Below are 25623 nucleotides of genomic sequence, written 5' to 3' on the forward strand. Positions count from 1 at the left end.
CTTCCTTTTGCATAAATTCAGATGCAAAAGAGTTAAGCAGATATGCTTGCTTCCTGCTGCCTGCCACTTTCTCCCATTAGTGGACCTATCATTTCCTTGACTTTCTTCTTGTTCTTTACATATTGAAACTTTTTCTGGTTTTTTTTTTTTTTTTTTTTTTTGCATTTGTTCCCAGTCTTAGTTTATTCTGAGCCATAGCCTTCCTGACTCCCTCCTTGCAGATTTGGGCTATTTGCTGGTATTCTGTTATATGCCCTTCTTTCCATTATTTATACTTGTCTTTTTTGTCCCTCAGCTTGTCAGAGAGTTCTTTGTTCAATCATGCTGGTTTCATCTCTTATTTTTCTTACTCTGTGGGGTTTTTTTGTGGGGGAGGGTGGACAGTATTATTTCATTTTTCAGTTTCCCAATTATCTTGTTTTTCTCTCTAGAATTTTGATCCACGGAATCCTTCCTAGTCTCTCTCTCCTACTTTGTTTGAGTCAGCTCTCTTAAAAGTCTAAAACACTGGTCTGTGGCTGCACTATCACGAATTCACGTGGCCACACTCCTCCAAAGTTCCTATAACTTCTACTCCCCCAACCATTCCATCCCTATTAGTAAGAATTAAGTCCAGTATAGCTGACCCTGCAGTTCCCTCCTCTATCATCGACAAAGTTGTCAGCTAGGCAAGTCAGAAGAAATGGCATATCTGTTAATTTGTATCCAATAAATGATCGAAAAGTCAATTTTTCAGAATTTTGTAGTTGAGTTACATCATCTTTATAAACTGTTTGAATGAAGATAAAATATTGGTATGTCCACATCTGATAAACATTCACATGGGGTGCACTTACATTTTACACATAATGGTAGTTACTTGGCCTGACAAATGATACATATCCAGAGGTAGAAATGGGGGGGGGACTCCAACTATTCCTCTGGAAGGGAAATGCCAATAGTTTTAATTTAACTATTTTTAAGAAGCTGCAAGAGAGGAACTGCTCAGAATCCCTAAGATGGAAATCAGAATAGGGCCTTAGGAAAGGAGGAAGAGAAGGAACTCTAAAAGATCTGAAAATATTGAAATGATGGGATATAGATAGATATTTCTATATATTTGCCTACAATTGAGCACATCAGGTGCTGCTGATATGACTCATTGAAGAATTTGCTTCCCATGGGCAAAAGCCTGTGTAAATAAGCTGAGCTTATAACGAAATACTTACAATCTCTGGTCAGTCTGAAAGTGTCACAAATGTTCTTATGCAAACACCACATGCACACCAAATGATATTTCCACCTCCCTCCCGGCCTTTGGTGGGAAAAACAGGAATCCTCAGAAGATAAGATCTGGCATTGGATGTCCCAAGATCAAAAGTAGAGGTGATTCTGCACTCTTAACATAACCCAGCATAGTCCCTGGCCATTCCCTACTTCTAGTTCCCCCCCCCCAACCATTGTGGAGTGACCCCAAAAGCAGTCTCCTTATTGTTACAATGGCACAGAAATGGCTGCAGGACTCGGGGACCAGCTAGAACAGTGGTTCTCAACCTGTGGGTTGGGACCCCATTTGGGGTCAAATGACCATTTCACAGGGGTCGCCAAACAATGCAGTCCGCCATTTTCCCCCCCTTTTCCTTAGCTGTGCTACTCCCTTTTATTCTATTGGCTTTTGAAAGGTGGTGGGTGGCCATGTGGGCAGGAGACATGGGGATGGGCAGGGAGGAGGCGGTTTGGGGGCACTCGGTCTCTAAAAGGTTCACCATCACTGGTGTAGGGTCTCCTGCTTCGGCGTGGGGTTGGAGTAGATGACCTCCAAGGTCCCTTCCTATTCAATTCAATTCAATTCTAATTCCATATTCTATTCTATTCTATTCCTAATTCTAATTCTAAACTCGGGGGAGCGCACCTGGCTCGGGCGCCGCCCCCCCTTCCCCGGGATTCCAGCAAAGGCCGGGTGGCTGCAACAAATGCCCCCGGGGAAAGTGCTCGGGGAAGGCAGAGCAGGGGCTTCAGCCACGGCCCCTCTCCGGACACCGAGCGGAAGGAGCCTTCGCGCGCCTTCCACCGCCTCCCGTTCACCCCGGTCGCCGGAGAGGCGTGGCTGGGCAGCCGGCAGCTGAGCCGCAGGGCAGAAGCGCGGAGAAGAGTCGGGGACCGCACAGCCGTCCAACAGCAGATTGCGGGCAGCCAATGCCGAGGAGGCACCGGTGGCACCAAAGTTGCGCCAGCCAATCGCCGCCCTCCGCCTCACCCTCCGCCCCGCTGCAGCGTCACCGGCTAGCAGCCCCCGGCAAGCGCTCGCCCGGCACGCGCGCCTTCCACTCCGCCGCCCCTTCTAGCCAAGGTCGCGGGAGAGCAGCCAGCCAGCAGCGGGTTACTGCAGGTCGTGGCCGGCAGTTTAAATTCCCGAGCGAGGGCTTGGCGGAGGAAGAGTGTTAAGCGCAGGTTCCAGAGCGAGCATCCGAGGACCCGAAGGGCGAGCTGAAAAAGCCGCCCGTGTCGCTGCCGTTCCGGGCGAAGGAGCTTCACCTGCGCCGTCGCAGTTTTTGCAGGAGGAGGTATGCCTTCCCTTCGGAGCTTAGCCGGCGAGGGAGCCCCCTCTCTCCGCGCCCAGCCCGGAGGAGGAGGAGGAGGAGTGGGACTGCACCACAGGATGCCCTTGCGCGTCCTGGAGCCTTCCAGAAAACAGCGCCCCCCGACTCCCCCGCAGGCCGCGTGTGTGTGTGTGTGTGTGTGTGTGTGTGTGTGTGTGTGTGTGTGTCCCTTTGAGACCCCCTCCCCTAGCGAGCATCCTTTACCAACTGGGCTTTGCTTTCGCAGTGGCCGGGAAAAGGCGCCTGGCTCCCCGGAGGTGAATCCACGCCGCAGTGGGGAGGGGGCTCCCCCGGGCCGATCTGACGCTATTGCTGGGAGGGGGAGTGCGTGCGCGCGCGGGGGGGGGTGGGCTGGCGGGAGGGTGGGGTGGGGGATAGGCAAGCACTGGACCTCTTTTTTGGGAAGCTGCAAGCAATGAGCCCCCCGCCCTTGAGGGGAGGGCTGCCCCGCGAGGATGCTCCTGGGGTCGGGGCTTTCATGGCGCATCACCCTGCGCTTTATCATAGCGTTTTACTACCAGCAGGGGGTTCAGACAGCGGCTCAGTCTCCCTATTTTTCCCACCTATGCCCCGGCAGTTTGCAAAGAGGGAACCAGCCACCTTGGATTTCTGAAATGGCGCAGCTGGGAAGCACTCCGAGGTCGCCAGCCCCGCACCCAGCAGAGAGAATTCCACACCCACAACATTCTCAAAAGACTTGCCTTGTGCCGTGGTAGCTACAAGGCTGTTGAGGGGTTCAGGTGTCACTCGTTTAAATCTCGTTTCCCCACCAGCTCTTCCATTTTGTTACCGGAGAAGCCGCCGGTTGTGTCTAATTGAGTTGATAGGCTAGAAGCCTCCTCTCCAAATGTACTTAGCAGCTTCACTGCAGTTTTTAATGGCTGAGGAAACACCCCCCCCCATTATCTTAGACTAGAATCTTTCTTATAATTAAAGTAAGACCCTGTGAATTAACCATCATTTAAATCTAAGTCAGGGGTTCTCAACCTTGGCAACTTTAAGACGTGTGGACTTCAATTCCCAGAATTCCTCAGCCAGCTGAGGAATTCTGGGAATTGAAGTCCACACGTCTTAAAGTTGCCAAGGTTGAGAACCCATGAATTCTAAGTCAAACTTGAGAAGCTAAGTTCCTTCTGGTTGACATTCCTGGGCCAAAGAGAAGCAGGCAAAAGTAAAGGGGTGCCAATGTTGCTCATATCCACAGCCTAACAACTGTGTCCCCTGAACTGCTGCCTAACCTTTTTGCCTGGCCTTTTGAGGCTTTGGCCTAGTCCTGTTACATTTTCTGAGAGGGGAGAGCAGCCTGTTCACCTGGTAGGCCTGGTAGACTTTTTTTGGCCATGCCCAGCACTGGCACCAGCTTTCCTGAGCTGAAGGAGGCCTCAGGGCAAAAAAGGATCCAGTCTTAATTTTTGAACTGTAATTACATAGCATTACTCATCCTTTCTGAATAACAGCACTTCACTATCTCTTAAAGATGAACGCTGTTTCCAAAAGCATTGAACATAATTTAGTGTATTAGTTTTATATTTTTGATATGGTCAAATGACTAAATCAATAAAGTTTCTATCCTATTCAGTACAATAGTACAATCGTATATATATAATCATAAGACCTATTGAATTCCATGGGGCTTCCCTCCAGATAAATGTGTAGGCTGGAGCGTTTAAAACTGGCAATTTTAAGATGTGCGGACCTCAACTCCCAGCATGCTGGCTGAGGAATTCTGGGAATTGAAGTCCCTATATCTTAAAGTTGCTAAGTTTGAAAAGCACTGGTTTAAAGGATTGTAGTCCTGATTAATTCAAATTTAATTTCCCTTTACATATAATATCTTACATTTTCTCCTCCTTCTTGTGCCATATCCGTTATCGGACGTTGGCGATCATGTTGGCGATCCTGTTTTTATCAGCAGCTGCACGAAAAAGTGCTGCTGAGTTTTGTCCAAACCAATCCCTTAGATTTTGAAGCCATGATGTTCTTCTTCTGCCAGGACCTCATTTGCCTTCAATCTTTCCCTGGAGGATTAAATGGAGTATGCCGTATTTTTCTGGGTGTTGCATCACATGTCCGAAATATTCTAATTTTTGTTTTTTAATTGTTTTGATGATTTCCCTTGGTTTTCCCAGGCGGCTTATCACCTCCTCATTTCTGATCTTGTCAACCCAGCTTATTTTCTTCGGTGTTGTTAAAATAAAACCAACCTAAATACAACCTTTCTGATTTTCCACCTGCAAAGAATTCTGATTCTTCCTTTGGATGGAAATAGTTTTAACTATATTTTTAACTTAAAGCTGAGAGATTAATGCTTGTTTTTGTTTTCTTCCAGCCAGTTTGGGGAGTGTCCTTAATGCAATCTAACATCCCTTTTCTGCTTGATAGGACCAATAAGACCAATAGTAATTTCTGCATCTCATCTCAATACCTAACAATTATGTGAGAAGAGATATTATTTCTCATATTCATTCATCCATTTTCAATCTCAATGACTCTGAGTGGCTTATGGCAGCATTCTTCCAGGGTCAGCTGTTCACAAGCAAGTTAATTATTTTTTTTCAACCCCCCCCCCCACTCTTGTCTGTTTTGGAGTGAGGTATCAAGGATAAGAATAAAAATAATAAAGAAGTACAGTATACTGAGGTTTCTCTAGTCAGGTGATAAAAGAGGACATCTTGTGTTCAACACCTAGTGACTTCATAAGCACATTTGTGGAATCTGTTAGTATTTTCTTTGACTTAATGTCTATGGAAATTCTCAGTCATCCACATCATGGTTGTCGAAAAGGTGCTTTTTCCAAAAGGCAACTTTTTCCATTGAAAAGGTTAGAACTGAAGAAGCTTGTTGAAACAAAATGTTTTCAAAGAAAAAAACAAAGTCCAGTTGCCTTTTGGAAAAAGCACCTCTGGGATGTTCTTTGGCTTGTTTTTCTCCTTTCTTATCTGGCTTGATTCTAATTAAGTGCCATCAAGTTGATATCCGCTGTTAGCAAATACATAGACTTTCGCCAGGATGATCTGTTTGCATCATAGCCCTTCAGATCTTCCAATTATACAACCATCACTGCTTTATAAGTCCATCCATCTTAGTGCTGCTCTTCCTGAAAATCACGGTAGTTCCCAGCCATGTTTTTATCATTTTATAAACCCAGACCCAGCTCAACTTGTGAATATCAACTAAGCCTAGTAAATACAACTGGCCAACCAGTAATACACCTACTTAAATTAGAAGGAGGCCGATGTATATTACTGAGGATATACCATTTGAATTTCTTTGCACACAACTTTAATAAATAAAACTACAATGTGACCCAGAAGAAAATTGCATTGATTTCAATGGGATCTGCTTCTTCAGTTTCTTTATGCCTTAGATTGGATTTGTGTTATGCCTGTTAAGAAGCAAACCTGGACTTAAAATATTGTGTTTCACATTCAGATTGCCTTTGGATATTTAGCTGCTACAGATTTATGCTGTATACCCATTCTGCGTACATCACCTGAAGACCTATATTGTCATTTGAAAACTTGCATTCTGCCTTCTAGTGCAGGGGTTTTCAAACTCAGCGCTTTTATGACTCATGGACTTGAACTTCTAGAATTCCTCAGCCAGGCACACTGGCTGAGGAATTCTGCGAGTTGAAGTCCATGAGTCATAAAAGGGCTGAGTTTGAAGACCCCTGTTCTAGTGCGTATAATTAATTAATTATATAAATGTATATGCCACCATCTTATTGTCTAGTGTCTATATATATGTATGTATGTATGTATGTATGTATGTATGTATGTATGTATGTACCAAATAAGTGAAATGCATAGGAACGATATATATATATATATATATATATATATATATATATATATATATATATATATATATATATATATATGTTATTGTTATTGGGTTTTGGTCAACACGGGACTTTGTATGTAACTTTGTTTTCTTTATTTGCCAGGTTGCTGCAGACCTTTCTACCATGCCTGCCTTTACTCACATTACCCAGAATGCTGTAGCTCATTCAGAAAAAATCCATCCCACCTTTGAGCAAATGGGGTCAGAACGAGAGATGAAAGATGACATTTTTGACACGACTTATCGTGAGAAAGAGGGTCCTAAGCCTGCACTAAGATACGTCTGGAGGAACATTATTCTCATGTCTCTTCTCCATCTGACTGCTGTGTATGCCATCTGGTTCATACCTTCTGCAAAGCTACTCACTTTGGCGTGGGGTAAGCCAAAACTGCCCAAAGTTTACCTTGGAAAGGAGAGTCACAGAATCACAGGCCTCTAAGGGAGCTTGGAGGTCTAGTCCAGGGGTAGGCAACCTTGCTCTTTTATGACTCGTGGACTTCAACTCCCAGAATTCCTGAGCCAGCTATGCTTTTAGACAAGCTATGCTGGCTCAGGAATTCTGGGAGTTGAAGTCCACGAGTCATAAAACAGCCAAGGTTGCCTACCCCTGGTCTAGTCCATTCCCCAACCCAAGGCAGGAGTTGTCCAATCCTGGACAAATTGTTGTCTAAAAATAGTTATTTGGGTCAACTTATTGTCTTTGCTCCATAGGCTTCTGCTGTTTTCAGTTAGTTACTTTCCTCTCGTCTGAGCTTTGAACGTCTCCCCAATACCCAGTCACATCCATCTGAATTCAGAAACACACTGTTCTAGGCAGCTACATGAATGCTCTGAGTTCAAAAACATATACAACTTTGTAAGAAATACTCAGTGCTTTAGAATGTCATTGGATTTTGCTCTGTGCAAGAGAACTAGGTCTGCTATGTAGTATTTAAGAATGGGACCTTGAATAATGTCTGCTGATCAATATGGATCATAGCATAGACTACTGTTTCCCCATACTCCTTGAGATAATGTTATCAACATCTGGAGGGCCCTAAGCATAGTCAACAACCAAGCGGATGGATCCAGTGATTTAATTCATATTTCCTTTAGGATTCACAGAGAGAAATCAGGCACTTCAGAATAGAATACTCGGGGATAATTCTGGGAAATATCCAGCATTTTTCCTAGGATAACAAAGGTAGTTAAATGATGAATGAAATACTGTTTCCCAGATGATAAATCATTCCTAAGTTCTTCAGAAGATGGTCAGAGAGTAAAATATTTATATGTTTGTGCTTTGCCTTTTAGGAATAATTTTTGAAAATCTGCTCCCTAAAATGTCTCAATGGAGAAGTGTTTTGTCCAAGTTTTATAAAGTTGTGATGGTTGAGGGAAAGTGTAATAAGACAGAAAAGATTTGCTGTCTATGATGTGCTTCTCCACTCAGAGTTTTGTGCTCCATGTTTTCAGAGGGCAGTTTTTAAACGACTTAATGTTGTTTGGAGGTTGTCTAAAATGCAAGTGTGTTTGTGTTTATGGTGTTTACCACTAGTGAGATGTGCAGTCTCCCAAGAGTCTGGAGTGTAGGTGGCATACAAATATTTATATAAATAAGTGCATAACTACATATGAAGATGGTAATAATACATACATTTTTCATTTTATATCTAGCAGCTTAACATGCCATATAATCAACAGGCAAATAGTAAAAATAACCAGTAGTACAGATTAATTTATTCAAATTTAAAAGAGGATAGCTAAGGAGGGAATGTGTTGGCTCTTTGTCTAAAAGCAGAAGGAGAAGGGGTATAAGAGCATCTCCTGATGAAAGCCACTCCAGATGGAAGAGGTATAAGCCACTTGAGATGGAGTTGAAGAAAATCTCCAGGGCTTTTTGAGCCCCCACCCCCACTTTTTCATTATGTCCTCTCAAGATCAAAGTACGTGGAGAGTGGTGGGGGTGCATTGGATAGGAGTGAATAGCACATGAAGCAACTCCAGAAATTCCATCTAGCCAAGTGTTTGAACAATTTGCACAAAAGCCAATTCAAACTCAGAAATGAATTTACTTGAGAAGTAGAAATTAAAAGAGTCACAGTGGTATAGAATATCTTAATTACAACTTTCTTTGACTCCATGTAACATTCTAAATACAGGGCTAGATAGATAGACAAAGCCACATCACAGCCTATCTGTTTTCACCTTTATAATTTTTATCACTGGCAAGAACAATTGAACATTCAGTTAAGGCTGTTTTTTCTCTCCCCGCCCCCTTTGGCTGCTCCAAGTCTGAGCTTTGTTGACATGCATTAAAAACCGTCAGCAGAGACTCATAGTCATAACTGTATCCATGGAAAATGACTCTGTGGTTTGAATATTTGAAACCTGAACATTTCTGATCAAGAGGCAATCCAGACGACCAACAGTTTGGCAATCCTATTCTTGACTTCCTTCTGAGAGCCACATGGATCCAGAAACTTAATAATAATAATAATAATAATAATAATGTTGGAAGGGACCTTGGAGGTCATCGAGTCCAACCCCCTGCTCAGGCAGGAAACCTTATACCATTTCAGACAAATGGCTGTCCAGTCTCTTCTTAAAATCTTGCAGTGTTGGAGCATTCACCGCTTCTGGAGGCAGGTTGTTCCACTGGTTAATTGTTCTGTCAGGAAGTTTCTCCTTAGTTCTAGGTTGCTTCTCTGCTTGGTTAGTTTCCATCCTTTGCTTCTCGTCCTGCCTTCAGGCGCCTTGGAGAATAGCTTGACTCCCTCTTCTTTGTGGGAGCCCCTGAGATATTGGAACATTGCTATCATGTCCCCCCTCGTAAGTGGCCAAAGCTGGAATTTTCCATTACTTGGTAAAAGTAAAGATTGGGAGAAGGAAACTATATTGAAAAAATTCACAGAGAAATGGAAGTAACTTAGAAGGTGCTGAAAGTGGAAGAGGCTGCATTTGGGGGTGTCTTAACAAGGAACGAGATCAGAGGGAGGGGGGAGTGGCGAACTAGAGAGCATTGAACTCACCTGGCAGAAAGAAGGCAACATCAGAACAGGAGTGTAATGCAGAGGCTGGCAGGCATTACAAGGACAGGGACAAAGCATGTTATGTTTTCAATGTGTGTATGGAATAGGAAGACAGACACATTGAGAGGAGAAACAAAATAAAAGAGAAAGGATGGATTGGAACAGGGGTCTTCAAACTTGGCCCTTTTATGACTTGTGGACTTCAGCTCCCAGAATTCCTCAGCCACGCTGGCTGAGGAATTCTGGGAGTTGAAGTCCACAAGTTCCAAAAGGGCCAAGTTTGAAGACCCCTGGAATGGAAGGAATGGCCCTTGCCCACTGGAAGAAGAGGGAGATCTTGAGCAAAGGTTCCACCATTGTATCTTTGCTTTAGTTTGTAGACCTCAGCTCAGTATTCCAAACAGAGTCTTTTACTCTCCTGTTGGTTGTGCCCTGTGCAAACATACGGTAGTATCTATAGCAGGGGTTCTCAACCTTGGCAACTTTAAGACTTGTGGACTTCAACTCCCAGAATTGCTTTGCTTTGCTGGCTGAGGAATTCTGGGAGTTGAAGTCCACAAGTCTTAAAGTTGCCAAGGTTGAGAACCCCTGATCTATAGACTTCTCCTGAGACTTTATCTACATTTCCAGAATATCTATGCTTCCCTCCCTCTTGCCCCTAAAAAAATGTGGCTGATCCTCTGTTCCATTCTTTCTGATGTCTTCATCTGGGTTTAAGACTATAATGACCATATTTCATGGAAAAAATAAAAGGACAAACCTGAAAAAGTGGCAAATCTGAAGGAGGTTCACAAGGATAAAAAATGTGTTTTATAACTGGGCCTACAATTCAAGAGCAAAATCTAAAGGACAGCTTGCTGACTAAAGGGTTGCCCTTTATAATAAAGGATGTATAGTCACTGGAGCTAGCACTCCCAACTGAGCATCCATTACCTCTTCTTCCACTACAATAGCTGACCATTTCACTACACTGTAGTTGATGCAAAGTACAAAGAGTTTGACTGTGAAAACATACCACAAGATCTGGAGAATATTTGAAAGTTCAATATGGATTACTGGGAGGGAATCATGGCCAATATGCTCAGAATGGAATTTAAGGCAACCATTTTCTACTTAAAGGTTGCCTTCTAAGACATAGGCAAGGTTTGGGAATGATAGCCCAACCAAATGTTCCTCTTTTTATTTCCTATTCATTTATTTATGTGGCACTGCTTTTTTCCTCTAATGGAAACAAGTTGAGTACTTACAAAAGACCTTTTGTTCTGAACAAGATGCCAGTTCTAAGTCATTTCCCTGAGAAGATGTACCGCAAGGGTGACATCTGGTTCATGTTCAGAGTGCCATCATATAGATTGTCTCATTAAATGTTTCTTTTGGGAAGATAGAAGATATCCCAGTGGTATAGTTTCAGTTTATCAAGAGTGAATCTGAGAACACTCTAGGAAACTAGCTCTGGGAATATCCTATGCAATCACTGCTGGAGATAATGGCAAGCATAATCTCTTTTCCCGGAAGAGCTTTGAAAAGCAACCAAAATGGCTGTCATCAGTTCAGGTGTGTCTCCATATTACTCACATCCATATGCAGTTTGCCTTTGTCTTTGAGAATAATAAAGTAATGGAAGGGTAATATAGTCAGAGAATCTTTGTTTTGAAATGGAAAATCTGGCCACCTACTATTTTGCTTTGGAGTATCTCTCATCTAATTATTAGGTATTTTCTTGATGATAATCCTAAAGGGCCAATGGGATTTGAAGATAGCCTAGTTTTCTACACTTTCTCTCAGCCCCAGATGTATAAATGGCCCCTTTGTTACAGTGATTTTAGCACCGTGACTTGACAAATCATCTCAAATTATAATGTTATATGATTTTTTTAATTATAACCCACCATATGATATGTAAAACATCTACTTCCCCGGCCCACAATGAATGCTTTTAACAGCCATAGATAGTTGTATGTTGTTGACTACCTCGCCATCTTGGTTTTGTTGTTTACTTTTCTTGTTCTTTAGTTTTTAATTAATCATGTTATATATTATTGTTCGTTCCATTGCGAGTTGCCCAGAGTCAGGCAGTGCCCAATAAAATTAAAAATGTTCATGGTTTATTTTCTTTAGATTGCTTTTTCTTCTGTTGCTTTTATTTTAATACTTTGGTTATATTTTTTTATCATTTAAGATAACTGTAAATCATTTTGAATGATTTCCTGACAAAAGTGGAATACGCATTTTCTTATAAATAAAAAAGGCAATGTGCTTTGTGCTGCCTGTTGAATGTTAACTGGACAGTTACCTTAGCTAGACAACCTTTATAAACATCTAGCTTTAGGGTTATTTGCTTCCTAGGACTTGCAGAACTAGAACACGGAACATAAAATCATAAGGCTGGAAGGACCTCGGAGATCTACTAGTCCAAACCCCTACTCAAGGCAGGAGACCTTATACTATCCTGGTCCAATGGTTGCCCAGTCTGTTTTTGAAAGCCTCCAGTGATGGAGTATCCACAACTCGGGGAGGCAAGCTGTTCCATTGATTCATTGTTCGGTCAGAAAACGTCTCCCAGGTTGGGTCTCTCTTTAACACAGTGGTTCTCAACCTTTCTAATGCCGCGACCCCATAATACAGTTCCCCATGTTGTGGTGACCCTCAACCACTTATACATCACCGGGTGCCAGGGGCATGGTCAAAGAAAAGGGGGGAAAAATGGCGGACAGCCTTGTTTGGCGACCCCCGTGAAATGGTCGTTCGACCCCAAATGGGGTCCTGACCCGCAGGTTGAGAACCACTGCTTTAACACGTTTTCTCCCATTACTTCTTGTTCTGACCTCTGCTGTTTCAGAGAATAAGTCAATCCCTTCTTCTCTCTGATAGCTCCTCAAGTACTGGAAGACAGTTATCGCCCCCGCCCCTAATCTTTCTCTTTAATAGGCTAGACCACGGGTAGACAACCTTGGCTTTTTTCTGACTCGTGGACTTCAACTCCCAGAATTCTTGAGCCAGCATGGCTCAGCTTGGAAACCTCTCCCTTTTCCCTCAGCACGGCTGGCTCAGGAATTCTGGGAGTTGAAGACCACGAGTCATAAAAGAGCTGAGGTTGCCTAGCCCTGGGCTAGACATTCTTACCCCCCCCCCGAACCGTTCAACCGTGATTTAGCCCCTAGATCCTTTATCATCTTTGTTGCTTTTCTCTACACCAGTGGTTCTCAACCTTTCTAATGCCGCGACCCCATAATACAGTTCCCCATGTTGTGGTGACCCCCAACCACTTATACATCACCGGGTGCCAGGGGCGTGGCCAAAGAAAAGGGGAAAAAAATGGCGGACAGCCTTGTTTGGCGACCCCCGTGAAATGGTCATTCGACCCCAAATGGGGTCCCGACCCACAGGTTGAGAACCACTGCTCTACACTTTCCAGGGTTTCAACATCCTTTTGTGTCATGGTGACTAGAACTGGATGCAGTATTCTAAGCGTGGCCTCACTAGTGCAGTATAAGTCGGTACTCTCATTTCTCGTGATCTTGATGCTCTCCTTCTGTTGATTCAGCCTAGGATTTCACTGGCTGTTTTGGCAACTGCAGTACATTGCTGGTTCATATTTAAGTGAGGGGCCAGTACAGTGGTGGGATTCAAATATGTGAACAACTGGTTCTCTGTGTGGATGTCGCTTCTGGAAGTCCATTCTGGGCCTGGGCAACAAAAAATTAGCTACCGGTTCTGCCGAAGTGGTGAGAACGGGCTGAATCCCACCAATGGGCCAGTAGGACATTTAGATCTGTCTCAGAGTTACTACTGTTGAGTCTGGTACCATCTATTCTATACAAATGCATTTGGTTTTTGATGCATAAGTTTATGCCTAACCTTACGTGTGTCCCCATTGAACTGCATCTTGCTAAATCAATCTGTTTCGTTTATTTGTATAGATGTATTCTGAGAACTGCTGACGACTCCTTCTTTTCCAAATTTATTCATTCTTCACAACTGTTTTTTTGTGGGAGAGGTTGAAATAAAGTCTTGCAAAAACTTCCGAATAATAGGTGCTTTCAGTTTGTTGCGTCAATGGCTTCTTTCAGCAACAACAGGAAGCTTTGGATTTTTTTGCTTTTAAAATCCCACATTATTTTATTCAGTATTCAGTTGTAATTAGAAAGATTGCCAGTTAAGCATTTCTAAATTAACTAATTTGCATGTTTCAATATTTACCCAATCCTGTGAGGCTGGAAAAACTTATAACCTTGGGAAGTTGTACAAGAAAGGAACACCGGAGTTGTTGCCGATTATAATATGGCCTGTTTCTTTTTTTTTTTCTGGGCCAAATCTTTTTGCTTATTTTCAGACCAGTGAGATTAACGGGATGTTCAAAGTCATAACAAATAGATGCAGCTGAAATACAGTGCTCAGATTTGCATGTCCATTTGCTCAATGATTCTGAAAAGTAGTAATGTCAAATGAAGGCTTTCTTGACTGGCATCTGCCTTTTGTTTGAGTAGCAAGATGGAGGTTATCTAGAATTCTGTTCCCAGCATTTCCTATTTATGAACTATTAGCAATTTTTCTAAGAATGTTAAAAGACCACTTACACCAGAACTGTGAGGTGTGAAAGAAGGCTTTGCCCCAGTCCCTCAGTTCCTAAGGTAGCATTCATTCAGGGGCCTTCAAACTTGGCCCTTTTATGACTTGTGGACCTCAACTCCCAGAATTCCTCAGCCAGCATGCCTGGCTGAGGAATTCTGGGAGTTGAAGTCCACAAGTCATAAAAGGGCCAAGTTTGAAGACCCCTGATTTAGGTTTACAGTATTTATTTGAAAGAAAGACATTGGATGGTGAATTAGATTCTACCCTGTCTGCATCTTAGCTTTTGCAGGATTACTCCAAAAAGTTCCAGGTCAAGCCTAGTGAGTAAAGAGATGCAGTAAAGTTGTCAGGATCCAGATACTTTCTGCTGACTTGAATAGGTAGGATGCCTTGTTAGCCAAAACAAACAAACAAAACAAGACAAAAACCTACCACCCCAAAGCCACCTGACTGGATTAAAGTGATTTATGCAAGAGTAAAATCTGAAGCCTCTTAAGGAATTACTAGGGTTAATGTTTTGTAATTTTGTCTTTGGCACGAGTGCTTACTTTGCAGGAGCTGGCATGATAATCTAATGCAGTGGTTCTCAACCTTTCTAATGCCGCGACCCCTTAATACACTTCCTCGTATTGTGGTGACCCCCAACCATAAAATTATTTTTGTTGCTATTTCATAATTTTGCTACTGTAATTTTGCCACTGTTATGAATCGTAATGTAAATATCTGATATGCAGGGTGTATTTTCATTGTTACGAATTGAACATAATTAAAGCATAGTGATTAATCACAAGAACAATATAGCCATGCTCGATGGAGAAGCTTACTCTTCCTTGCTCAAAAATGTTGGGGGGGAGGGAAGGGGAAGCAAGGAAGGAAGATTGAAGGGGAAAGGAAGGAGATGGAGAACGAAGGAGATTGAAGGGGGAAGGAAAGAAGGAAAGAAGGAGAGAGAGATTGAAGGGGAAGGGATGGAGATGGAAGGAAGGAAGGAAGATTGAAGGGGAAGGAGATGGAGAAGAAAGGAGATTGAAGAAGGAAGGAAGGAAGGAAGGAGAGAGAGAGAGATTGAAGGGGAAGGGATAGAGATGGAAGGAAGGAAGATTGAAGGGGAAAGGAAGAGAAGGAAGGAGATTGAAGGGGGGAGGCGCTGCCAAGGATGCACAAGCAGCTCCGCACAATTGCCCGGGGAGGGGGGAGGCTCTGGCAGAGAGCCTGGTGGAGAGCCAAGCGGCGGCACCTCCGGGGCCTCGGAAGTCGTGCGGAGGATCCTTGTGCCTCAAAGCCGCCGGTCGCCCTCTCACACCCGCCAACCTGGAGCCCCCCATCCTTATCCCGGCACCTCTTGCCCTCTCCCAGCCGCCCCCCTGGGACCTGGCCGCCTTCCAGCCTCCTGAGCACCATCGAAGTGGCGGGGTCATGGGAGCCCCTTTCCACGCTGCGCAGCCCATCGCACGCGAGAGGGGTGCGGCTGGAGCGCCAGCTCCTGCTCAGAAGGCGCTGCATCTCCCCTCCCAGCCTGGCCGGCTGGCCTCCGATGCACATGCGGGCATTGCCGCCGCCTCACCCTCTTCCCCGCCCTCTGGCCGCTTCTGAGGCCCGGAGCCTGGCAAGCCGGGAAGGAGCCGCTCCTGGCCGGCAGCCCCTCAGCCGCGCCAAGTGCCAGAGGGCCGAGGCGGCCTTCGACGGCAAGGGAGGTGGGCTGGGCAACGTGGGGGAGACTCCCAGGCAGTGTGGAGCGCGGCCGGGCAACCTGGAGGCATGGAGACCGGCTTGGCGCCGCAGCTCAGCTCAGCCGGCAGCGGTGGCAGCGGTTTTCTCACCTTTCTCCTCTCCCTCCTCCTGCTGCCCCCAAAGCGGCTCGGGCAGGAGCTGGGAGGAAGAGGGGTGCCTGGGGGGGAGCAGCCAGGCTGACGGAGGGGCTGGCGGGCTGCACGGCACCAGCCCTTACCACGGCTCCATTGATGGACAGAGGACCAGGCCGGGCAGTGTGAGGACAGCGGCAGTGGCGGCTGCCGCTGCATCAGGGGTCACCGCCATCCCCACGCTGCCCGGCCTGGTCCTCCGTCCATCAATGGAACCGTGGTGGGAGCTGGTACCATGCAGCCCGCCAGCCTGGCTGCTCCCCCCCAGGCACCCCTCTTCCTTCCGGTGCCCACCCAAGCCGTCTTGGGGGCAGCAGGAGGAAGAAGGAGAGGAGAAGGGCGAGAAAACTGCTGCCGCGGCCCCCCCTACTGCCCGGCCTCGCCCTCCACCCATCTGATAGACCTGCGGTGGGGGCTGGTTCCGTGCAGCCCGCCAGCCCCTCATCCAGCCTGGCTTCTCCCCTCAGGAACCCCTCTTGCCCCGGCGCCTGCCCGAACCGCCTTGGGGGCAGTAGGAGGAAGAAGGGGAGGAGGAAGAGGATGGTAAGGAAGCCGCCGCCAGCGCTGGGCCCCAGGCCCTCTCCTCTTCTACCTTTGCCGAATCTCCTTCCCTTCCCAGCAGCCTGGACTCCGGCGCGCCTTCCTGGCCAGTGGGTCCAATGGTCGGGCTGGCTGGGGATCGCAGGGGCTGGTCTCCCTTGGGCCACGGCTTGCGGGAGGGCTGGCCCGCTCAGCGGAGCCTCCAGCGGCCGCTCACAACAGGGATCCCGGGGCTTCCCCAGGCGGCTCCAAGGCCACGAGGCCCTGGCCGCGCTTCTCCCAGGGGGTGGGGCACCCGGGCACAGGACCATTCAGGAGCCCTGCAGGAGGTAAGTCCGCCTGAGAGAGAGAGAAGGGAAGCGAAAGTGCCTCTCTGTCTCTCTCTCTCTCTCTGCAAATGGCGGAGGAGGCCATGCGGAGACGGATGCGGAGCGGTGTCTCGGTTCCTAAGGCCATCGGAAATATGTGTTTTCCGATGGTCTTAGGCCATCCCTGTGAAACGGTCATTCAACCCCAAAAAGGGTCGCGACCCACAGGTTGAGAACCGCTGATCTAATGAAAAGTGATTTGGAATCGGATAATTAATCACTTGTGGTATCAAAGCAACACTTAAGTCATATAGTTCATGATAATCATACAATTCAGACTCTTAAGAGTTCCATAGATAATGGACTTATGTCTGAACATCTGTGATACTTCACAATAGAAGACAGGATCCATTTCCTACACAATGAATATAAAAATCTTTTGTTGTGAAAGTGAATCTAGAAAGAATGTAGACAACTGTGCACTAGAGGGGATAGTTGACAAGTTGCATTAACTGAACAGAAATCCCTCTTCCATCTAATTTATAGCTTTTTTTAAAACTTAAAGGCAGTTTTTTTTTTTAAATTGGGTCTTTTTGGGGTGATGAAAGCAATACCTGAGTTATACTAAGATATCAGTTATATCCTCTTGACATTTTTTCCCTCCTCTTCCCCCTTTCTCTTCTACAGCTCTTTTGTGCTTCACCTTGGCTGGTCTTGGCGTTACAGCTGGAGCACATCGGCTTTGGAGTCACCGGTCTTACAAAGCTACTTTACCTCTTAGAATATTCTTGACCGTAGTCAACTCCATGGCTTTCCAGGTAGGAAGTACGGTAGACCACCTGCGATTTGGGTCTGGGATTCTATATAAAACTTGGCATCTCATGCAGAACATGAAAGCTTCCTCCTATATCGGGGGTCTTCAAACTTGGCCCTTTTATGACTTGTGGATTTCAACTCCACAAGTTGAAATCCACCAGTCATAAAGGGCCAAGTTTGAAGGCCCCTGTCCTATATTGTTATAAACAAGTTTCCAGTTTGCATTTTGTTTTACTTGCTCAGTTTTTAATTAAGTTAAGGCTTAGGGCTAGCTATAAGCTATCATTTACATTCCGTCAAAATTTGTGCCAATCTCCAAAACCCTTTATCTGAATGTGTGGACAAAACATGGCTGCCAAATACTTCTGGCCAAATGCCAACTCTCAGGTAGCCAACATCATCCTGTGATTTAGTCAAAGGGGTATTATTTATTGGATTTCTGTGTCACCCATCTCACTATATACAATGGCTCTGGGCAGCTTCCTATACAGGAAAAGCTAAAAAGTTAAAAAAAAAACAATTAAAATAGAATAAAAAGTTAAAAATTAAAATTAAAAAGCAAGATACTTTTTGCTTACCCTAGAGCAGGGGTCTTCAAACTTGGCCCTTTTATGACTTATGGACTTCAACTTGCTGGCTGAGGAATTCTGGGAGTTGAAATCCACCAGTCATAAAAGGGCCAAGTTTGAAGGCCCCTGTCCTATATTGTTATAAACAAGTTTCCAGTTTGCATTTTGTTTTACTTGCTCAGTTTTTAATTAATTTAAGGCTTAGGGATAGCTATAAGCTATCATTTACATTCCGTCAAAATTCGTGCCAATCTCCAAAACCCTTTGTCTGAATGTGTAGACAAAACATGGTTGCCAAATACTTCTGGCCAAATGCCAACTCTCAGGTAGCCAACATCATCCTGTGATTTAGTCAAAGGGGTATTATTTATTGGATTTCTGTGTCGCCCATCTCACTATACAATGGCTCTGGGCAGCTTCCTATACAGCAAAAGCTAAAAAGTTAAAAACAAAACAATTAAAATAGAATAAAAAGTTAAAAATTAAAATTAAAAAGCAAGATACTTTTTGCTTGCCCTAGAGCAGGGGTCTTCAAACTTGGCCCTTTTATGAGTCATGGACTTCCACTCCCAGAATTCCTCAACCAGGCACGCTGGCTGAGGAATTCTGGGAGTTGAAGTCCATGATTCATAAAAGGGCCAAGTTTGAAGACCCCTGGACTAGAGTAAAGGATTAATAAAATATTTTTTCCTTCTTCCCTGTTCCCTAGAGATAGGCAGGGAGTAAATCTTAAGAGAGGTCCACTTTTAAACATTGTTCAAGTTATTCTCTTTGTTCAAGTTATTCTCTTTGTGCTTCATCTAGAATGATATTTTTGAGTGGGCCAGAGATCACCGTGTGCACCACAAGTTCTCTGAGACGGATGCAGATCCCCACAACGCAAAACGGGGCTTTTTCTTTGCTCATATTGGCTGGTTGTTGGTCCGCAAACATCCTGATGTCATTGAAAAAGGACAGAAGCTGGACTTGTCTGACCTGAAAGCTGATCAAGTTGTGATGTTCCAGAGGAGGTGAGCAAGGGGTTATTGCAGGCCTGGAAAACGAAAGGGATCTAGGAAAAGTGGTTGGCATTGACTAAATTATAATGTCAGCTGAATTCTTTTCATCATCTGCTGCAATTGCTGTCTGCTGTTGAATTGATAACTGAGCACAAATATTTATTGCTTGGTTATATTCTTCTGTTGAATTATTCTTCTTTTTATTTGCTGCATATTATCTTCCATTTCGTATCAGAATTGTATATGCATCAAGATAATTTATCAATTCAGAAAGTAATCCACCCAAAAATTGAACCTATGTTTTCCAGGATGTTCAATAATTATCATGACAGCATTCAACTCCATGAGTCAAAGGACAGATTTTTTTACAATCATAATTTTGAACATTTTTGAATGAAACTTACTAGTCTTGAAGAGGATAGCTGTGTTACAACAGAGTGGCAAAAAATCAGAAATCTGGTAGCACGAAAGTTTATGCCTTTTAATAAAATTTGTTAATTGGAAAAGGTGCTACTAGAGCAGTGATGGCGAACCTTTTAGAGACTGAGTGCCCGAAAACTGGCCCCGCCCCCACCCCATCCCCTGCTCTGGCTGCCCGCAGGGCCACTCACCCATGCAGCCCAGCAGCGCCATGGCAGCCATGCCCTCTGCCTGCGCCCCGCAGCATCAACTGTGTGTGATGGGGTGTGAGGACAGAGTCTTGTCTACGCTGCCTGCCTGCCATGTCCTTCACTGTGCTGCTCCGCATGGGCCACACTCGGGGGCGACTCTCCTCCAGAGGGGCTGCTGGTGAGGAGGGAGTCATGGGGGGAGGCAAGGCTGGGGCAACGGCACGTGTGCCCACAGAGAGGGCTCCGAGCGCCACCTCTGGCACACGTGCCATAGGTTCGCCACCACTGTACTAGAGTCTGATTTTTGCCCTCCAGAGCAGTATCACAAATAGTTTCTTAACTGAAAACGTAGAAATTAAAGCACTGCTATGATTTCCATGTTGCTTCACAGTTTGGTATATTAATGCATCATTTTTTTCCTTCTCAGGTATTACAAGACCTCAGTGGTCCTCATGTGCTTCTTGCTTCCTTCCTGGGTTCCTTGGTATTTTTGGGGAGAAAGCTTTCTCATCAGCTTCCTGATGACCATTTGTCGCTACACTGCAACCCTCAATGCCAGCTGGTTGGTGAACAGCATGGCTCACATGTATGGCAATCGGCCGTATGATCGTCACATCAACCCCAGGGAAAATCACTTTGTGGTTTTTGGAGCTTTGGGTATGTAAGGTGTAAGAAGCCTGCCAGGTTGAGGGTAGATGATGTGCTTCAACTCTGGTTTTTCATTGATTCTCCATCAGGGACCCAATGCAGATCATGACCACTCTAGAAGGGATAGAAAAAGACCTAATCCAGTGATGGCGAACCTTTTAAAGACCGAGTGCCCAAACTGCAATCCAAAACCCACTTATTTATCGCCGGGTGTCAGGTGGGCGTGGCCCACTGGGTGGGTGTGGCTGTGGTGGTCATGGCTGATTGGGTGGGTGTGGCCGAGGTGGGCGTGATCACCTCAATGTTGCTCGTGGGGAGGGACATCTGTGGGGGCCGGGCAGGGTTGTGGGAGATCCAGGGGGTCTCTGGCAGGTGGGGCGGTGGGCAAGAGGCTCATCCTGCTGGGTGAGGTGAGACAAGGCGAGGAAGGGGTGCCATTGTCACAGGGCAAGGTGAGGCAGGGGCCGGGGCGGCCGCTGCCTGACACCATCGGCCCCTGCACACAGAGGCCAGTGAGCACATGGGTGCTGTGATGCATCCGGCCATGTGGGATCTCGGCGAGTTAGTGGGTGGCTGGTTGGATGGTTGCCATCTCCGGGGCATGGCGCGTGTGCCCACAGAGAGGGGTTTGAGTGCCGCCTCTGGCACGCGTGCCATAGGTTCGCCACCACTGACCTAATCCTTTCTTTCCCTGCTTGCTTGGATAGTTCAGCCTCTCTCCTCATGCAGCGGCAGCTTTTAAGAGACCCTCCATTGTGACCAAGGGCTAATTTTCACCTGCAGAGTCTTTTTCCAGAGGAACCAAGAGAAAGATTTTGTTTCCCCCCACCCAGTTCTTAGAAATAAAGAACTGAATCCTTCCAGTGGAGGATATATTAAAGTCCTGTTTTAATATGAAGGATGGGTGGATGACAATTTGGAGAAGATCAGCTGTTCTGTTTACAGCCTTTTCAAGTCATTCCTGTTCAGCATTTTGCCTAGGCCACGGGACTCCACGTCCTTGGAAAAGACAGAGAGAAGTCAAGCAAGTTGGCTTCTCTGGTCAAATGAGTGGTTTAAGTAGTTTAAGTCTGTTCCAGCAAGAAACGAGAAAAATGGGTCCCATTCAAGTTCAGGTTGTTTTAAAAGTTAAAAGGAGAGTCTTCAAAAGCTTATCTAGATTTAAGACATTGGTTTTGCCCCACCCAAAATAAAATATTGGACAGGATTTTTTTTTTTTCTCAAGCATTGGGAAGAGCAGGGATGGTAACGTAACAAGAGCTCTTTTACTCTCCCTCATCCCCTTTGAAAATTCCCTTCTGGTGTGCAGCAACTGGCCTTCCAGCAGTCTTTAGTGGCACCATGATCCTTGGGTGATGTGAGATGTTTTTCAAAGAAGGTAGACATAGCTCCTTTTTTCTCGGTAACATCCAGGCCCAGCAACCACTGGGGGAATTTGGTTGTAAAACAGCCTCCACGGATAGAAATAGAGCAGTGTTTCTCAACCTTGACAATTTTAAGGCATGTGGACTTCAACTCCCAGAATTCCACAGCCAGCATTGCTGGCTGTGGAATTCTGGGAGTTGAAGTCCACATGCCTTAAAATTGTCAAGGTTGAGAAACACTGAAATAGAGGCTTTTAGAAAGCTGTCAGATAACAGCACTTCCCTGCCCCACCATCAGTTACTTATCTGAGGTTGGGGAATGGGGAGTTTTTCCCCGGAAACAGAGGAAAGGAAGTTTTATGGGCAACCTTGGCTCTTTTATGATTCGTGGACTTCAACTCCCAGAATTCCTGAGCCAGCATGGCTCAGCTTGGAAACCTCTCCCTTTCCCCTCAGCATGGCTGGCTCAGGAATTCTGGGAGTTGAAGTCCATGAGTCATAAAAGAGCCAAGGTTGCCTACCTCTGGCCTAGGCCTAGGCCGCTTTATGACTCGTGGACTTCAACTCCCAGAATTCCTGAGCCAGCATGGCTCAGCTTGGAAACCTCTCCCTTTCCCCTCAGCATGGCTGGCTCAGGAATTCTGGAAGTTGAAGTCCACGAGTCATAAAAGAGCCAAGGTGGCCTACCTCTGGGCTAGAGGTTTCCTAAAGTTGTATTTTTTTTAAAAAAAGAAATATAGATTTCCTATCAAAGTTTTGTTGTGAACATGTAAATCTAGCAATGGAAGTCTTGCTTTCAACAAGGGCAGGACAAGAAGTAATGGGTGGAAGATTGCTAAAGAACAATCCAATCTAGAAATAAGGAGAACTTTTCTGACAGAACAATTAACCAGTGGAACAGCTTGCCTCCTGGAGTTGTGGGTGCTCAATCACGGGAGGTTTCAAGAATAGACTGGACTAACCATTTGGCCAGGATGGTCTCTTCCAGCCCTATGATTCTATGTTCTCATCCAGTCATGGCGAACCTTTTAGAGACCAAGTGCCCAAACTGCAACCCAAAACCCACTTATGCATCGTCAAGTGCAGGATGGGTGTGGCTCAGTGGGTGGGCATGGCCCATTGGGTGGGTGTGACTGTGGCGGTAACAGCAGACTGGGTGGGACTAAAAAGTTCAATCAATTCCAACTTTGCAAGATCTTTTTTTTTCCTGTGAGAAGTTAAAATTGACTGATTGAACCTTTTTTTTTTTGTACACAGCGGCAGAGGCCTAAAGCTCTGAGTGCCGCCTCTGGCACCTGTGCCATAGGTTCGCCACCACTGTTCTAATCATTATTCCAATAGTAAATCACCACTTAAAACTGACTGAAAATGAATCATGTCTAACCCAGTTAGCGCTGTGGTGCTACTGTATGCATAAAATATGAGCTGTTTAAACCTGCGTTAATGCTTAATTAAAGTTAGTTAAAGTTAATGGTGGCAGTAAGGCAACAATAGATGCAGCAATAGAAGGGTATCCACTACTAAACAGTGAAGAATAGGGAATTTGAATATGCTACCAAGTCAAGCATAAAGTCCTTGAACTGATCTGTAAAACCCAGCGCTGAACTGGAAAGGGCTACCAGATTACTGGTGCAAATCTCAGGAAGGCCACAAGATGGTGACAAGGAGATCAGAAAACCCTTCGCTCCCATCTCAACACTGCCCTCTTGGTGGTGCTTGCCTTGGGTTTGCTTCCTTGCGAGGAAAACAAGAGAAATATTTTCCAAATTGCAAAAACTCCCTCCCTGTTCAGAGGTGTAAGCTCTTCACACAAACCGCCATCTTCCTTGCCCCACCCAGGGTTTTGGATGAGTTGGTAGTGGGGTTGTTGTCATCTTTTGTTTTGCTTTTCTTTTATATGGTTTATGTAAACCATGTAACACACACACACACACTGGCTTTAGCAGCATTTTATAATGAAGAGGGGCTAGTAAATGTTATGAATAAATAATATAAAATTTTCTTCTTGTTTATCTCTCTCTTTTTAGGGGAAGGCTTCCATAATTACCATCATACTTTCCCCTTTGATTACTCAACAAGTGAATATGGCTGGCGGTGGAATGTCACTACTAGTTTTATTGATCTTATGTGCTTTCTTGGATTGGCCAGTGACTGCAAGAAAGTGACCAAGGAGACGATCTTGGCCCGAAAAATTCGGACTGGTGATGGAAGCCAGAAGACTAGCTGAAAAACTGGTTTCCCTGACCTCTCTTTTCTCCTTTTTTCCAACAACCTAGCCGTATATATGATCTGTTTACTAGCCATTTAGGACTGTGCAAAGCATGAAACGGGAGGGGGCTTCGCAAAGTGCATTGGCACAAGTTGAAACATTAAAGCAGCTGTATCCCCTCTGAAAGGCCAGGTGCTGCTGTTTTGAAGGCTTTTCCTGGTTCTTGTGCTCAGGTGTGTGTATACCTAGCTGCTTTGCCTGGCTGACAGTCGAATGAGATGGGCTTTCTGTGCATACATAAAATGCGAACAGTCAAGTTTGTCCCTCAGAACAGCCAAACTAAACTGTCTGTCTGGACATGATAGCTACTTCATGCTTTGAGGGTGAATCATTTTGCAAAGCCCCCTTTCAAATGCTTTGCACAGCCACGTAACTACCAAGCAATGTGTTCAGGATGCTAAATGGGTAACTAACTCATTCCAGTATTGTCTTTTGAAACAACCTTCCCCCCTACCCCCAACCGACCTTGGAGGCTGCTTTTCTATGTCTTTTCCACTCCTTCTCTGCAAAAGTTTCTTTCTTTCTTCTCTGTTTTCTGTCTCTCTCCTTAGCAACTGATAAAACATCCCAATTCTGAGTTCTCGGTTGGAAGAGGATTTAGGAGGATTAAAAGGACGGATTGGTACCAAAGTAGAAACCTTCTTTCTTAGAATGAGTAACAACTCATGACTGGCTTATAGTCATTTACCTTCCCCTTAGCTCTGGTGCTGTTGAAGCTCTCTTCTTTTTCTGGTAGAAAAACAGAAGTTGGACTTCTAGTTAGCAGTTTTGAAAACTATGAGAAAATGTATATACTGAAATGGGAAGGCAGAAGATAAAGATCATTTTATAGGAGACATGCGTAATTTTACAGATCAGTCTCGTAGTAGTGGTTGATATTTTTAGTTGGTGCTAGGCAATTGGAGCTCCCTTCCTCCATATCTGCCTGTCATTGCTGCTTGTCCTTAACAAGACCTGTCTGCAGGATTCTTGAGATGGCAAGATGGGGGAATCATGTAAAGATGCTGATCACTCTATAGCAGTGAAGTGTATCTGATTAAGAACATGCTCAAAGATTTAAAAAGATGTATGCACTAAAGGAGGTTTTTTTTTTGTAGCTGAAGTTTTTTTTTAATGTGCAAAAGAATGAATTGTATGTTGCATGCTTGCTGATATATATAGTAGTAGGTCATTTCTGTTCTCAAGTGATTTAGTTAGTTTAGTATCAAGTGATTCAGCTAATTTATTTCTCAATTCCTGGTCCATTTTCTGAACCAAATCTGCTGTAATTCTTTTCCCCATAGGTAGCTGTGGCAACGCTCTCCTCCCCTCCATTCTCACCACTTTTCTGGTTGTCATTATAATATTATAATCCAAAAAGGAAAGTGTCTTAAACAAGGGGAAACGAAAAGGCAAGGTTCTTCTTTTCTTTCTCTTTTGTCTTCCTGTGCCTTTAATATTTTCATCTCTAATGGCACTCATAGTTACAGTCAGCATCACAATCAATATCATCATAGTTACAATCAGCATCACAGCCTGGCTCATATTACCTTTATCTTTTTGTTTTGTAAAATTCGCCAATTGTCTGCACTTGTTAACAATAAACAAAAAACATTCCCATGAAGGTCTGGTTCATTTGTCTAATTTAATT

General features: G+C 44.8%; 1 protein-coding gene across 1 annotated transcript; it reads left to right on the top strand.

The window, feature by feature from the left end:
- Positions 1–2190: 2190 nt before the first annotated feature.
- SCD (stearoyl-CoA desaturase) lies at positions 2191–25596 on the top strand. The gene is made up of 6 exons (XM_039345633.1): positions 2191–2543; positions 6529–6802; positions 17406–17536; positions 18908–19113; positions 20140–20369; positions 23752–25596. The coding sequence occupies exons 2-6, from the start codon at positions 6550–6552 to the stop codon at positions 23949–23951; spliced, it is 1020 nt and encodes a 339-aa protein (XP_039201567.1). The 5' UTR covers positions 2191–2543; positions 6529–6549; the 3' UTR covers positions 23952–25596.
- Positions 25597–25623: the final 27 nt, after the last annotated feature.

The sequence above is a fragment of the Crotalus tigris genome, unplaced genomic scaffold, assembly GCF_016545835.1.
Source record: "Crotalus tigris isolate CLP2741 ecotype Arizona unplaced genomic scaffold, ASM1654583v1 scf7180000017968.19369539983:2297261, whole genome shotgun sequence".
NCBI classification, from domain to species: Eukaryota; Metazoa; Chordata; class Lepidosauria; order Squamata; family Viperidae; genus Crotalus; species Crotalus tigris.